Source organism: Neopelma chrysocephalum, unplaced genomic scaffold (genome assembly GCF_003984885.1).
Source record: "Neopelma chrysocephalum unplaced genomic scaffold, ASM398488v2 Primary Assembly neopelma1_100, whole genome shotgun sequence".
In the NCBI taxonomy this organism is placed as follows: domain Eukaryota; kingdom Metazoa; phylum Chordata; class Aves; order Passeriformes; family Pipridae; genus Neopelma; species Neopelma chrysocephalum.
In genome coordinates, this window is record NW_020897763.1 from 2,692,834 (window position 1) to 2,708,052 (window position 15,219).

Sequence of the window (15,219 nt, forward strand, 5' to 3'; positions counted from 1 at the left end):
TTTAATTTAGTTTATATATTTTTATTTTAGTTTATTTTATATATTTTTTTATATTTTAATAATATTTTATTTTATAGTATTTTAATAATATTTTATTTTATAGTATTTTATTATACATTCCTTGTCCCCCTTTGAAGCCGCTCCGGCGCTGCCGCGGTTCCTCCCGCCCGCCCCGGAACCTTCGTGCGCGGTCGCGGCGCCCGCCCGGCCCCTCCTGGCGGCGCTCGGGGCTGCCCGCGGCGCTGCCTGATCCCGGCGCCATTCCCGGCGCTGCCGCCGCGCCCGGAGCGAGCGGGGCCGGGCCGGGAGCGCGCGGAGCCGCCGGACCGGGAGGGGGGAGACGGACCGGGCGGCACCGGCAGCGCGGCGGGGCCGGGGAGGGCAGCGGACCCTCGTCAGGCGAGGGGCGCGGCGCGGGGAAGGCCCCCAGAGGGGTCCTTCGGCGACGGGAACGGAGGGAGCGGGACGGCGGCGACATGAACCTGGAACTGCTCGGTGGGGACGGGAACGGGCCGGGAACGGGAATAGGGACGGGAACGGGGCGGGGAATGGGAACGGGGGCGGGAATGGGGACGGGAGCGGCGGTAGCAAGGCTGGGGGTGGGAATGGGAATGGGGCTGGGAATGGGAGTCGGCGGGACCGGGAGCAGCGGGGTTGGACCGGGGGATAATAGGACCGAGGAGCGGCCGGATACGGGCTGGGGATCTGCGGGACCGGGTCAGGACTGGAGCTGACAGAGCCGGGAGCGGGGCCGGGGGTGCGGGAGCAGCGGGGCTGGGCAGGACCGTGGGGTGGGACCGGGCGGTCCCTGATCCGTCCGCAGGAGGGTTTGGAGCCGGGGGTCGGCGGCACCGGGAGCGGGGCTGGGGGTCGGCGGGAGCGACCTGAGCTCGGGGGGGGGCCGGGGCTGGGGCTGGGGGGCGGCGGGAGGGGCTCCACCCGCGGGCGGGTTCGGAGCCGCCGGCGCTGAGCGGGGGATGCCGGGGGCTGCAGAACCGCCTCCCTCGCTCCCTCCCTCTCTCACCGGCTGCGTTTTCCCTCCTCTCCAGAGTCCTTCGGCCAGAACTACCCCGAGGTAACGCGCCCCCCCCCGCCCCCGGGGCCGCCCCCGGCCCGGCGCTCGCTGCGAGCGGCCCGTGGGGGCGGCGGTGCGGCCTGACCCGCCCCCGGCCCTGCTCTGCTACCCCCCCGCAGGAGGCGGACGGGACCCTGGACTGCATCAGCATGGCCCTGACCTGCACCTTCAACCGCTGGGGCACCCTGCTCGCCGTGGGCTGCAACGACGGCAGGATCGTCATCTGGGACTTCCTCACCAGGGGCATCGCCAAGATCATCAGCGCCCACATCCACCCCGTGTGCTCCCTCTGGTCAGGGAATCCCCTCCCACATCCACCCCGTGTGCTCCCTCTGGTCAGGGAATCCCCTCCCACATCCACCCCGTGTGCTCCCTCTGGTCAGGGAATCCCCTTCCACATCCACTCCGTGTGCTCCCTGTGGTCAGGAAATCAGGGAATCCCCTCTCACGTCCACCCCCTGTGCTCCCTCTGGTCAGGAAATCAGGGAATCCCCTCTCACATCCACCCCTTGTGCTCCCTCTGGTCAGGGAATCAGGGAATCCCCTCTCACATCCACCCCTTGTGCTCCCTCTGGTCAGGGAATCCCCTCCCACATCCACCCCCTGTGCTCCCTCTGGTCAGGAAATCAGGGAATCCCCTCTCACATCCACCCCCTGTGCTCCCTCTGGTCAGGGAATCCCACCTTCCCGGGAATTCTGACCTTGCCTGCTGCTCCTGGGGAGGGAGGAGAGCTGGGATGGGGAGGTCAGGCTGGGTCAGGGAAGGCTCCAGGATGGCCTGAGAGGGGAGGGATTTCTTGCAGAGGAAAAATGTGATGTTCCAAAGTGGGTTGACTGTGTTGACATGTGCAGTGTGGGATGCAAACAACGTTAAAATTGGGCTTTTCCAGGGCCTAAAGGGGCTCCAGGAGAGCTGGAGAGGGGTTTGGACGAGGGGTGGAGGGACAGGGCAAGGGAGAATGGCTTCGTGTTGACAGAGGGCAGGGTTAGGTGGGATATTGGGAAGGAATTTTTCCCTGGAGGGTGGTGAGGGGCTGGAATGGATTTCCCAGAGAAGCTGTGGCTGCCCCATCCCTGGAAGTGCCCAAGGCCAGGTTGGGGCAACCTGGGACTGTGGAAGGTGTCCCTGCCCATGGCAGGGGGTGGGTGGGACTTTAAGATGATCTTTCCCACCCAACCATTGTGTGATTCCATGATTTTTGTTAGATTTTGCCTGTGTTTGCTGAGCACCAGCTGCTCTGGAGCGCCCTGACCCCCTGGGTGTGCTGGGGGCTGCAATCCCAGCCCCTGTGGGACACCCTGGGGCACTTCAGGACATTTCCCTTTGGGAGCATTTAAGAGTACATTTATATTTATCTGCCAGGTTATTTTCTCAGCTCCCAGGTTTACCTGTGAAGCTGCTGAATTTAACCTGTGGGTGTGTTTTAAGCTCTGAGGAGCGACTTTAACTGGCCCTGCCTCTCTCCCTGCTGCAGCTGGAGCCGGGATGGGCACAAACTGGTCAGTGCCTCCACCGACAACATCGTGTCCCAGTGGGATGTGCTGTCAGGGGACTGTGACCAGAGGTTCCGCTTCCCCTCGCCCATCCTCAAGGTCCAGTACCACCCCCGGGACCAGTAAGTGCTCTGGGACAAGGGCTGGAATCCAGAATTGTTTAAATTCTATGCAAATCCATGATTTTGGTGTGTTGGTTTGGGATTAGGAACTGCCTGGGGTTTTTTTGTGGCTCTGTTTGTTGTGGAGTATCAACTCTGTTTATTATGGAAATAACAGCTCTGGTTATTATGGAAATATCAGTTCTGTTTATCGTGGAAGTATTAACTGTATTTATTATGGAAGTATCACTGTGTTCATTATGGAAGTATCAGGATGCCAGGAAACAAGGGAATGATTCTTGGGAATGTGTAGAAATGTCTCGCTGAGTTTAGAAGTCACAGCATAAACTTGGATGAACTTGCAGAGAAAGAAAGGAAATGAAAGTAAGGCACAAACTTAATGTCATTTTGCCTGTTGAAGTAACAAAGACAAGATAATAAAAATACAGGGATATTCTGTAATTAAGATGCAGGGATATTCTGTAATAAAAATACAGGGATATTCTGTAATTAAGATGCAGGGATATTCTGTAATAAAAATATGAGGATAATCTGTAATTAAAATACAGGGATATTCTGTAATAAAAATACAGGGATATTCTGTATTTCTTGATGTAGATTGGGATTTTTTTTTTGCTTTTAAATGTGGAAATCCCTTTCCAGAGGAGGAATTACCAACTCCTCCTGCTCTGCTTTGCAGGAACAGGGTGCTGGTGTGCCCCATGAAGTCAGCCCCAGTGATGCTCACACTGTCAGACTCCAAACACGTGGTCCTGCCTGTGGATGATGACTCTGATCTCAACGTGGTGGCCTCCTTTGACAGGAGAGGGGAATACATTTACACTGGGAATGCCAAGGGCAAGGTGAGGCTCCAGCAGGAAACACATTTACACTGGGAATGCCAAGGGCAAGGGGAGGCTCCAACAGGGAGCTTCCAATCCTTCCTGGCTTCATCAGGACATTGGATGTTTCTGGGTTGTTTTCTTTGTCTTAATGTCCAAGCAAAGCTCCCTGAATGTCTGTGGAATTATTGATGTGGTCTGAATGAAGCACCACATTTGTCTTTGAAGATCTCTAGACTATAAACTCCCTGAGAGGAGGGGGGAGCCAGGGGAGGTCGGGCTCTGCTCCCAGGGAACAAGGGACAGGAGGAGAGGGAACAGCCTCCAGCTGTGTCAGGGGAGGGTCAGGTTGGACATCAGGAGGAATTTCTCCATGGAAAGGGTGGTCAGGCCTTGGAAGGGGCTGCCCAGGGAGGTGGTGGAGTCCCCAGCCCTGGAGGTGTCCCAGGAAGGCCTGGCCGTGGCCCTCAGTGCTCTGGGCTGGGAGACAAGGTGGGAATTGGACACAGGTTGGACTCAGAGATCCGGGAGGGATTTTCCAGCCTCAATTATTCTGTGATCCTTTCTGAGTTAGGCCTTTGTGCTGCTGCTGGATCCTTTTCCAGTGTAAATAAAGCAGTGTTTTATCCCAGAACTGTCCCAAGAGGTTCTGCAGTGGCAGAACCCAAGGATCCAGCTGTGGGTTGCTGAGGGTTCTGTTGGCAGCGTCAGGGACTGATGGGAAAGGCACCAAGAGGGAAATGAGCTCCAATGAAGACACTGATTGCTCTCTGTCTGCTTGATCTTCAGATCTTGGTCTTAAAAACAGACACTCAGGATCTTGTTGCTTCCTTCAGAGTGACCACTGGGACCAGCAACACCACAGCGATCAAATCCATCGAGTTCGCTCGGAAGGGCAGGTGAGTCACTGCACTGTCCTGCAGGGCTGGAGTGCTCCAGGTGGGGTTGGCAGAGCACACGAGGTCTTCAGAACCCCCCCACAGAGAATTCTTTGTGTTCCCTTAGTCTTTTAATGCTCTGTGCCCTCCTCCCTCTCCAGCTGCTTCCTGATCAACACAGCCGACCGGATCATCCGGGTGTACGACGGCCGGGAGATCCTGACGTGTGGCAGGGATGGGGAGCCCGAGCCCATGCAGAAACTGCAGGATCTGGTGAACAGGTGGGAGGCTCTGGGGTGGCTCCTCAGCCCCAACTGGGTGGTTGGGCACTGAACAGGCTCCCCAGGGCAGTGGTCACGGCCCCAAACCTGCCAGAGCTCGAGGAGCGCTTTGGACAACGCTCTCGGGGACAGGGTGGGATTTTGGGGTTGTGCAGGACCAGGAGTTGGACTCCTGATCCTTGTGGGTCCCTTCCCACCCAGGATATTGATATTCCATGAATCTGTGAACAGGTGACTGTGTGCTCAGAGCCCACCAGTCTCTGCCTGAAGGGTGGTTCAGTCTCTCACTCTGAGCAAGGACAGATGTTCTCATTTCAAACCCGCCTGGCACAACTTGAAGCCTAAATATTATCTGAGGCTGGGAGTGCGTGAGATCTCAGCCAGGAGATCAAACCCCCTTCCCCATCCCTCTGCCCTGGGCTGTGGTTGAACCTGTGCTGCTCCCTGTGCTCCCAGGACACCCTGGAAGAAGTGCTGTTTCTCTGGGGATGGGGAATACATCGTGGCAGGATCAGCACGGCAGCACGCCCTGTACATCTGGGAGAAGAGCATCGGGAACCTGGTGAAGATCCTCCACGGAACCAGAGGAGAGCTGCTCCTGGATGTAGCAGTAAGAAAAATGCTGTTAGATGCTTCTGGTTGTTTTGCAAACTGAGCTCTTCTAAAATGAAAACTTATTGAAGTTTCTCCTCTCTTCTCTTCCCAACAAACCCAGTGGCATCCCGTGCGACCCATCATCGCTTCCATTTCCAGCGGGGTGGTGTCCATATGGGCTCAGAACCAAGTGGTGAGTGTTTGGATCCTTCCCTTGGCATCAGGCCCTGGCACAGCTTGCCCAGAGAAGCTGTGGCTGCCCCTGGATCCCTGGAAGTGTCCAAGGCCAGGTTGGATGGGGCTTGGAGCAACCTGGGCTAGTGGAAGGTGTCCCTGCCCATGGCAGGGGGTGGGATGGGATGAACTTTAAGGACCTTTAACTTAAGGTCCCTTCCAGCCCAAACCATTCCCAGATTCCCCAGTGCTCCCTTGTAGTCTCAATTGTTGTGGTGTTGAAATCCTTCATTAAATCCCATTTCCACAGGTTTTTGGGGCTCAGCTGCCTCACTTGACATATTTGCAACCTTGTTGAGCGTGAGGAGGGCCCTCAAACCTCAGCTGAGCTTTGCATTGAGCCTTAAATATCATCCCAGGGACATTTTCCTTGGGAATAGTCTCCTCCTGGATGTGTTCTTTAAGCACAGGAGGTCTGAGTGAGTGATCAAGGTGGCTCAATGGGAACATTCAGCTTTGGTTTGGGATGTACATTGCAATGTTTAAGGAATGTTACAATGTGGGATTTTCAGCAGGATCTGATTTGTGCAGTTCCTGATTTGTTATGGGACTGTGGACTAAAGGAGCCTTGATTTTGGGTGATCTTTTGTGATTCTGATGTTTAGAATGAAATTGTAGGATCATGGAATCATTTAGGTTGGAAAAGACCTCAATGTTAGAGTCCAGCACTGCCAAGGACACCAGTGACCCACGTCCCCAAGTGCCACATCCACATCCTTGAAATCCCTCCAGGGTTTTTAGTTGGGATTGCAGGAATCCTCCCTGCAGCTGCTCTTCCTCTGGGTGAGTAAAACCCACTCTGGATTTGTGCCTTAGGAAAACTGGAGTGCCTTTGCCCCTGACTTCAAAGAGCTGGATGAGAACGTGGAATACGAGGAGAGGGAGTCAGAGTTTGACATTGAAGATGAAGATAAGAGTGAACCAGAGCAGACAGGTACTGCTCCAGCTCTTCCTGGGGAGAAAATACTCCTTATCCTGCCTGGAATCAGTGTCAGCACAGCCACCACTTGGTGGTGCCCAAAAGTCATGGAAGAGATCATGGAATATGAGAGGAATGGAAATAGGGATTATTCCCAGCACACCACCCAACTCTCCTCACCCCCAGCCTTTGCAGCACTTCTCATATTTAAATTAATTGTTGTTTAGCAGTTTCTGAATGTTCCCTCTAAAATTGGCCTGTGGGAATTAAGCATCAATTTGATTTAATCAGATTTAAGAACCACTTTAGTGAGAACAATTTGAAGCTTTTAAGTTCTCTCTCTGCTGCTGGTGGGTTACAGCAATAGGTCTGTATCAGAACACAGGAAAATAAAATTAAAACCTCATGGTTTTAAAAGGAAACACTTCAGGGTTGTTTTGTGCTTTAATTCAAATTAAGAGGAAATACTTTAGGTTTGTTTTCTGCTTAAATTTAAGAGTATTGGAGGGAGAGGAGACTTGATCCAATGTAAATATTGCTTTACCATAGGAGAGATAGTTAGAATTGTGTATATAATGTATTATAATATTTATTTGTGTAATAATTGTAACATAATTCCCTTCTCCCCATAGTGAGTCTTGTGTTGTGTCTGGAAAACCCCTCACACGGGGGTGAGTTGTGGGAGGGGGGCTTGGACTTGGAAATTGGATTTTTGGGGGTCTCAAACCACCACAAAGAGGAAGTACCTTAGGTTTGTTTTCTGCTTGAATTTCAGAGGAAGTACCTTAGATTTGTTTTCTGTTTCAATTCCCACTTTTCCACGCTTGGACATTTAAGCACAGCCAGTCCAATTCTTTCTGAGTAATTTGGTCTTTTCTTTCCTCTCTTTAATTTGTGGGGTTTTTTTCCCTGGTTCTCAGGTGCTGATGCTGCAGAGGATGAAGAGGTGGATGTGACAAGTGTGGACCCCATTGCTGCCTTCTGTAGCAGGTGACAGAGTTTCTTGTTTACAGCCTGGCTACAAACCACACCACTAATATATTCCCTTGTGTAATAACACAATAATGACATTTTTAACTGACAGCAGCTGTTTTCCCTTGCCAGTGATGAGGAGCTGGAGGACTCCAAGGCCCTGCTGTACTTACCCATCGCTCCTGAGGTGGAAGATCCAGAGGAGAACCCCTATGGACCCCCCCCAGATGCTGTGCAGAGCTCCCTGACTGACGAGGGGCTGGGCTCGGAGAAGAAGAGACAATCCTCCTCTGATGGCCCCCAGGCACCAAAGAAGAAGCCCAAAACCACCAACATTGAACTCCAAGGAGTCCCTAACGATGGTGTGTGGGGGCTGCCCTGGTTTTAGTGACCTATTCTGCATCTTGAGGGGGTTTAGCTTGGTCTGGAGAGCAGAAGTTTCACAGGTCTTGCCTTAAATTTCTCCTTCCTTTGAAGTGTTTTCTTACAACAGGAACTCTGCAGGTTTGGGATGAGATAGGAATCCTGAAACTGCAGGATCTAATTTGTGCAGTTCCTGGTTTGTTATGGGACTGTGGACCTAAAGGAGCCTTGATTTTGGGTGGTCTTGTGTGATTTTAATGTATAGAATGAAATTGTAGGATCATGGAATCATTTAGGTTGGAAAAGACCTCAGTGTTAGAATCCACCACTGACCCACGTCCCCAAGTGCCACATCCACATCCTTGAAATCCTTCCAGGGTGTGGGAGGGATTGGTTTGGGTGGGAAGGGACCTTGAAGATCCCTCCACACCCAGCCCTGTGTTCAGCTCCTCTTTCTCAGGTCTGGCTCTGGAGTTCCTGGGCCTCACTCATGGATTATGGAATTCCAGAATGTTTGGGTTGGAATGGACCTTAAAGCCCATCCCATCCCACCCCCTGCCATGGCAGGGACACCTTCCAGTGTCCCAGGTTGCTCCAACCTGGCCTTGGACACTCCCAGGGATGGGGCATCCTTTGGGAAATCCATCCCAGCCCCTCCCCACCCTCCCAGGGGGGAATTCCTTCCCAACATCCCATCTCACCCTGCCCTCAGTGGGAAGCCATTCCCCCTTATCTTTCCCTCCATCCCCTCCTCCAAAGCCCCTCTCCAGCTCTCCTGGAACCCCTTTAGGACCCCCAACCCCCAAATTTTCCCACCCTTTGTGTGCTGAGGGATAACTCACCCCAGAATCCCATTTTTTTTTCCCCCTCCCAGAAGTCCACCCGCTGCTGGGCGTGAAGGGAGATGGTAAATCCAAGAAGAAGCAAGCAGGCAGGCCTAAAGGATCAAAAGGTAAAGACAAAGATTCTCCATTTAAACCGAAACTCTACAAAGGGGACAGAGGTGCTTTACCTCTGGAAGGAGCAGCGAAGGGTAAAGTGCAGGCGGAGCTGGGACAGCCCTTGACAGGTAAGGAACCAACCTCAGCACCCCTGGCTTGCTTGGTGGCCTTGCTTTGTGCAGCCCCCTCGGTCCTTAGAGGTGTTTTTTAGCTCCCCCCTCAAATGGCACTTTGCTCACTTCAATGTTTGGCTGCTGTCAAGGAGAGGCAAAATTGGACCTTGGGTGAAGTGGAACTGCTGGTAGGATTTGGGGGGAAAACAATACCTTGTGTAGGAAGAGCTTTAGGAGGGGTTCAGGGGAGGTTGGGTGTTATTTCCAAAGGAGAAAAAATCGTAGAATCATAGAATCATAAAATCATAGAATCATAGAATCATAGAATCATAAAATCATAGAATCATAGGATCACAGAATCAGCTGGGTTGGAAGGGACCTCCGAGATCATCAAGTCCAACCCTTGATCATTTAATCTCTTCAATAAGTTCCATCAGCTCTTGCATAAACAGGGATAACGTGGTTTGGGTTGATCTGGGGGCAGAAATGTAACTGGTGAAGGGTTCTGAAGCTGCAGTTGGGGTTTGGTGCCATCAGTGCCAGGCAGAGGGACAGGGAACAGAGAGATCCCACAAGGATGGAGGGAAAGGAGCATCACTGATGGTCTGTTTGATAAATGGACCCTGAGACAAAGCCCAGGAGCTGAATTTTCTAATCCAAGCTGTCCAGCAGCCTTATTTAAACTGCAGAAGGCACAGTTGCTGCAGATCAGGACGGGCTTGGGGGGATTTTCCCCCCTTTTTTGCTTTTTGGTTCTTTTTTGTTGGTTGTGTGCTAAAGCAGGGCACTTGCAGTCATCTTTGTTGGGGCCCAGACTGAGTCAGAGAGACACTCAAGCATTTCCCATGGTCTGATTTGCCTCTTTTCTGGGAAAAGCTCATCCAAGCCCAGCACAGAAGGCACAAGTTTGGCTCCAGTGATGTGGAATCCATTTATTTTTAGATTTTAATGGAGAGCTCAGGGTTGAAATACGAGCAGCTTCAAAGGCACAGTGGAATTGATACATCAAATTTTGCATTTCCTTGAACTCAGCAGCTGCTGCTGTGGATTTTTAGAGTGTCCAGAAGTGATTGATTCCCCCCCTGCCTTCCCTCACTGCTGGTCCTATGCTGCCCACCCTGCTCCTTGTCCTTCCTGCTCAGCTCCTCACTGTTGCTTGTTCTGGTTCTGATGATGATGTGCTGTAACAGGGAATGGGGTAAAAGGGATGGAAATGGGATAAAAGAAACCTGGAAAAACGTGGGGGATGTTTCCTGGGCTTCCATTTGATCCCTTTTCACTGCCCCCTGCAAAATGCAGGATTTAAACAGCCAAGGGCAGCCTTGGGAGGGGCTGAGGAGCTGCTGGTGTCAGATCCACTGGCAGGGGGTGACTCCTCTGAATTCCCAGGTCAGGAAGGGACATCCAGCAGTGTCAGAGGATGACAGGGATCATTCAGAAAAGAGTTGTTTTATCTAGAAAACCTCATTCTCCTTCATTTTTTTTCCTGGCAAAGCTGCCCTGTTTGGTGCTCTCTGCTTTCTGGTAACTCCTGTGTGGGGCTGGTCACTTATTTTCCCCCTGTCTCTGATCTCTTCAGCAGGTGGTGCAATCTCAGAATTGTTGTGAAGACTCTCCTTTACCCTCCTGTGCTCTTTCCTCTGTTGGCACCCTGATGTGGAAATGGCTGGAATGCTCAGTCAGAGGGACTGACAGACCCAGCAGACTGACTGCCCATGGATTCAGGGAGTGGCTGTGGCAGGAAAGGCTCTGGAAGAGGCTGCTCCCCGTGGATCACTGGGGGATGTTGGCTCAGCTCGTGCCACTGGAGAGGGACTCGTTGGACTGTCCTGGTGGTGACAAACCCTGCTGTCCCCCTCTGCCACTCCAGAGCTCCCCAGCCTTTATCTAAACCCTTTTCTTCATTCCTGGACTGAAGAACACCCCGAGTGTGTGTTTTTACTCCTGTATCCTGCAAACTGCCCTTCCCCTGCTGGGAATTCTCCTTTTTGAGTCCCGTTATTCCTGCCCAGCATTCCCAGGAGCTCAGTGCTCCCTGCTGACCTTAGTGCTGCTGCTGCTGCTCCTGGGCCAGGCTTTGGGGCATCTCCAGTGGAGGGACGTGGATGAGAAGAGCCAAGACACCTCTGGAGTCTGCAAAGGCTGAGCCTTCACTGGGTGATTGTTTTTGAGACTCTGCTGGTGGGAGAAGGAGCAAATGAAAGGAGCTCTCCATAAAATATTCAGTTGATGTGTTTCCTCCCAGCCTGTGATACCAAAAGCTGTGTTGGCAGCTTCTGTCTGTCCTTGCAAGTGTTTTTATTCCCTTCCCTGGGAGGTGCCCTTCCAGAAATAACTGGGTTCCTCCTTCACTGGTGGGGACTGGGAGAGGGTTAAAAACAGAACCAGGATTTCTCTCAGCTGAAACAGGGCTTTTTCAAAAAGGTTTTCTTTTTTGTTCCCCACTTCTGGGTTAAAAATGGAAGAAAGGTGGATGCTGACAGCTCATTCCAGCCATGCTCTAACCTTTTATTCCTTAAGGACAGTTGGAATATTTTCCTTGTAGGAATGGGAAGAGGCACTTTCTCTATCAACACCCACAGCCTGAACCTCTTGTACTCCACCAACATCCTGGTAAAAAGGAAGTTTTCATTCCTAAGGACCCTCGTTTCACAGACTTTTACAGCTCCTATGCAACACTTTCAGTTTTCCCCCAGTGTAATTATTGGGATTATCATGATTATTTAAAGTTTCAGAGTGTCCTGCAGACGTTAAAACCAGGGAGTCACAAAGAGATGATTGATTCATTTGCAGCCAGAAATGTGCAGTGGCTGCCTGGGGGAAGAGGGGGAGACGTTTGGATTCAGAAGCTTTTTAAAAACTGTTATTTTCATTTCCAGCTTTGGTACATTTTGCTTCACTTAATGGAATTCGTTACCAACGAGTACAATATTAGTTTTCTTCATTCTTTTCTGCTCGTAGGATGACTCTGAGATGTCAAACCCACCAGTGTTTGGTGTGCCTGACCATCCCCCAAGCTTTACAAATGCACAGCTCGTGGTTTGAAGCATTTGATTTGCCCCAGACTGAGCTTTCCACGTCTGGCAAAGCTTCTCTGTACAGTGTAAATGTCCCGGGTTTATTTTTCCCTCACAGCTCTATAATTTTATTTTCTGGTCTCTGCAGTTTTGTACAGTATTTGTCAGGTGCTGGCTTGGTGGTAGAACATGGTGTCAGGTTGGTGTTTGTAAATAAAGAGGTACCTTTCATTTCCTAAAGTCCTGTGGGGTCCTGGTGATATTTGGGATATTTGGGAATCCCACAGCCCAGAGGGGAGCTGGGTGGGGAGGGCACCTCCAGGGACACTGGGTGTGGAAAATGCAGCTCCCCAGAATTCCTTATTTTAAGTTCAAGGGTGTCAGGAAGAGAAATGTGTGGATTTATGTGGAAGGGCTTGACAATCCCAACATGGGTGGGTTGGTGAGGATGGGGATGATCCTTGGTCAAGGACTGGAGACAGCACAGTTCTGTGGCCCAGAAAACTGGGAATGAGCCCATCAAAGCCAGGAACTGTGGGGAAGAACAGCAGTGCATTGTTCCTTTGGGATGGTTGAGCTCCAGGTGAATCCCACTGGGATATCTCCTCTCCAAGCAGGGTGGGAGTGGCCTCTGCCTTAGAGGAATGTGAGGTTTTTGGGCTCAGATCCCTGTGGAGTGGTGGCTGTGACAGAGCAGGGGACATCCCTCTGATGGGGGGTGTCCAGAGCCTCACATGGTGCTTTTGGATCCTCATCCCAGAGGATTTGCTTTGCCTTCCCTTCGTTCCTCCTCGGAATGTTTGGGGCTGTGACATCAGCTCTGCCCCCCTGGGAATGGATCTGGGCATCATCAGAGGCAAAACACTGCCCAGACTGCCTTGGATTTCGGTGGATCAGAGTGTCTGGAGGTGGGAATGTTGGATTTGAACTGGGGGAATGCTTTAGTCTGTGTGTAGGTCAGAACTGGACAGATCCTGCACAGGAAATTGGGATTTCCTTGTGCTCCACAGCATTAGTTTAAAGATTCCTGCAGTAATCACCTCTGTCATTCTGTAGCTTGGTGGGAAAATTAAAGTGGAGCTTCTTTACAGTGAAAATTTGCCTGAAAAGGCACAGAAAGTCTTCTAGAGAAAGGAGAACATCATCTCCCCTAAACCGTCAGATACCCCCAAATTGCTGGAATGTGCTGGATGGGAACATTCTCCTGCCCTGCTGAAGGAACTGGGATTTATGACTCACGTTCTGGGGAACACAGGAATGGGTTGCTGGGTCTCTTTTAGCAGTGCTGTGCTTCCAGCCTGGCAGGATCTCTCCTGGTGGAAGGATCTCTCCTAAGGGAATGATCTCTCCTAGGGGAATGATCTCTCCTAGGGGAAGGATCTCTATTAGTGGAAAGATCTTCCTTAGGGGAAGGATCTCTCCTAGGGGAAGGATCTCTCATAGGGGAAGGATCTCTTCTAGGGGAAGGATCTCCCCTAGTGGAAGGATCTTCCTTAGTGGCAGGATCTTTCCTACTGGCAGGATCTTCCCCAGTGGAAGGATCTTCTTAGTTAAAGGATCTCCCCTAGGGGAAGGATCTCTCCTCATGGAAGGATCTCTCCTCATGGAAGGATCTCTCCTTATGGAAGGATCTCTCCTTATGGAAGGATCTCTTCTAGTGGAAGGATCTCTCCTAGGGGAAGGATCTCTCTTAGTGGAAGGATCTCCCCAAGGATCTCCCCTGGTGGAAGGATCTCCCCTAGTGGAAGGACTGAAGATGGTGCTGGTGGGATTTGGAAACACCGAGTGTGAAGATTTACAGAGGATAATTCTGGGATGTTTTGGCTGCTGAATTCAGGTTGAGGCGCTGCCATGAAGCCCTTGGAGCAGAGCCATGTCCCCGGGCTGGTGCTGAGTGCCCTGTGTGTCCTGGTGGTGGCTTCCCAGGACGAGGTGCCCACCCCGGGTGAGGTGCCCACCCCGGGCGAGGTGCCCATCCCGGGCGAGGTGCTCATCTCGGAGGAGATCATGGAGAAGCTCCGGGCGTCGGTGGCCAGGATTGCTGTGAACTCCACTCCCTGCAGCGTCACCTGCGGGCCAGGACTGAAGGTGGAGGAGCTGTGTGAGGTGACCCCGGCCGGGGAGATGAGGAGCTGCTCCCTGGTCAGCTCCTACTGCCTGGGCAGCTCCCTGTGCGGGCTCCAGCACCTCACCGTGCCCGCGGGGCAGCCCCTCCAGCTGCCCTGCCTGGCCCCTGATGCCCCCAGGCCGGGCAACCACAGCTACAGCTACACCTGGGGGCTGGCCCGGGGCCTCATCACCACCAACGACCTCCTGTTCGAGCCCCTGAAGAACTCCAGCCCTGGCCTGAGCTTCGATCCCGCGCGGGAGCCGCACGCCGGGACCTACCGGTGCGATGTGCATCTCCTGGGCACCCCCAAGCTCATCAAGAGGGTCTACTTTGGCCTCAGGGTCATCCCTGGAGACCTGGTGGGGCTCAACTTCCAGCAGGCCCTGAGCTGGGAGCAGAACCTGAAGGAGGGGAGCGCCGGGAACGGCAGCCGGGAAGGGCTGGAGCGCTTCTGGGAGCGGGAGGAGTTCATGGAAGCTGTGCTGGGAATTGGGAGCGGGGTGCTGGGGAGCATCCTGCTCAGCCTCCTGCTCTGCTGCTGCCAGAGGCTTTGGAGGAGGAGAAGAGCAGAGAAATGAAGTGAGATTCACACAATGGCTTGTGTTTGTCTCTTTATTGGTGTTAAAATGGGGAATTCGGGGTGTGGTTCTTGGGGTTGTCCGTGTAGGGCCATGGCTGGACTTTGGTGATCCTCATATTTGTCTCTTTATTGGTATTTGTCTCTTTATTGGTGTTTAGGAGGAATTCAGGGTGTGGTTCTTGGAGTTATCCGTGTAGGGCCACAACTGGACTTTGGTGATCCTTGTATTTGTCTCTTTATTGGTGTTTAGGAGGAATTCGGGGTGTGGTTCTTGGGGTTGTCCATGTAGGGCCACAGCTGGACTTTGGTGATCCTCATGGGTCCCTTCCAGCTCAGGAGACTCCATTGATTCCGTGGGTGTTTTATGTGATATTTGTGATTTATTTTCCAGCTGACATGAATTTATTCTGGAATATTTCCTTACCCTTTGGTGCAGGGTTTTAGAACAGAGCCTGAGTCTCACTGGGGCAGTGCAGACAGGTGGGATGAGGCAGTTTGCCTCCAGTGGAGCTCTGGAATGATCCAGGCAGGATTTGGAGGACACTGAGCCACAACAATCAGCTGCCAGCTCACAGCTGTTGCTCCTCTGATGGGTCTTTGTTTTACCTCGAGGTGTTTGGGGGTTTTATTTAACCTGCCCCCCTTATTCCCCAAATTTCTCCTGCCTTGCTGAGAGCTCTGTGGGGCTGGAGCTGCCCCAGCTTG

General features: G+C 52.3%; 2 protein-coding genes across 7 annotated transcripts; both read left to right on the forward strand.

Annotated features, from left to right (window-relative positions):
• Positions 1-392: 392 nt before the first annotated feature.
• RBBP5 (RB binding protein 5, histone lysine methyltransferase complex subunit) lies at positions 393-12,064 on the forward strand. Of its 4 annotated transcripts, none has more exons than XM_027695052.1 (14): positions 393-495; positions 1,050-1,075; positions 1,195-1,367; positions 2,551-2,691; positions 3,371-3,533; positions 4,302-4,411; positions 4,552-4,671; positions 5,128-5,281; positions 5,387-5,458; positions 6,316-6,433; positions 7,339-7,408; positions 7,523-7,752; positions 8,628-8,822; positions 10,387-12,064. In XM_027695052.1, the coding sequence occupies exons 1-14, from the start codon at positions 477-479 to the stop codon at positions 10,413-10,415; spliced, it is 1,620 nt and encodes a 539-aa protein (XP_027550853.1). In that variant the 5' UTR covers positions 393-476; the 3' UTR covers positions 10,416-12,064. The 4 variants fall into 4 exon arrangements, with proteins under 4 accessions (XP_027550853.1, XP_027550854.1, XP_027550856.1 ...); XM_027695053.1 differs by having other exon boundaries at positions 10,390-12,064; XM_027695055.1 differs by having other exon boundaries at positions 8,628-8,705; positions 10,390-12,064.
• A 539-nt stretch (positions 12,065-12,603) lies between these two features.
• TMEM81 (transmembrane protein 81) lies at positions 12,604-14,512 on the forward strand. Of its 3 annotated transcripts, none has more exons than XM_027695062.1 (3): positions 12,604-12,732; positions 13,662-13,741; positions 13,775-14,512. In XM_027695062.1, exons 2-3 carry the CDS (start codon positions 13,676-13,678, stop codon positions 14,510-14,512), a joined length of 804 nt encoding a protein of 267 aa, XP_027550863.1. In that variant the 5' UTR covers positions 12,604-12,732; positions 13,662-13,675. The 3 variants fall into 3 exon arrangements, with proteins under 3 accessions (XP_027550863.1, XP_027550864.1, XP_027550862.1); XM_027695063.1 differs by having other exon boundaries at positions 13,781-14,512; XM_027695061.1 differs by having other exon boundaries at positions 13,662-14,512.
• The last annotated feature ends 707 nt before the right edge of the window (positions 14,513-15,219 follow it).

Coding starts and splice junctions, on each gene's coding strand:
- TMEM81 (XM_027695061.1), top strand. CDS start 13,676: ATGAAGCCCTTGGAGCAGAGCCATGTCCCCGGGCTGGTGCTGAGTGCC.
- RBBP5 (XM_027695052.1), top strand. Junction 2,692..3,370: donor CAGTACCACCCCCGGGACCA/GTAAGTGCTCTG, acceptor TCTGCTTTGCAG/GAACAGGGTGCTGGTGTGCC. Junction 7,753..8,627: donor CCAAGGAGTCCCTAACGATG/GTGTGTGGGGGC, acceptor TCCCCCTCCCAG/AAGTCCACCCGCTGCTGGGC.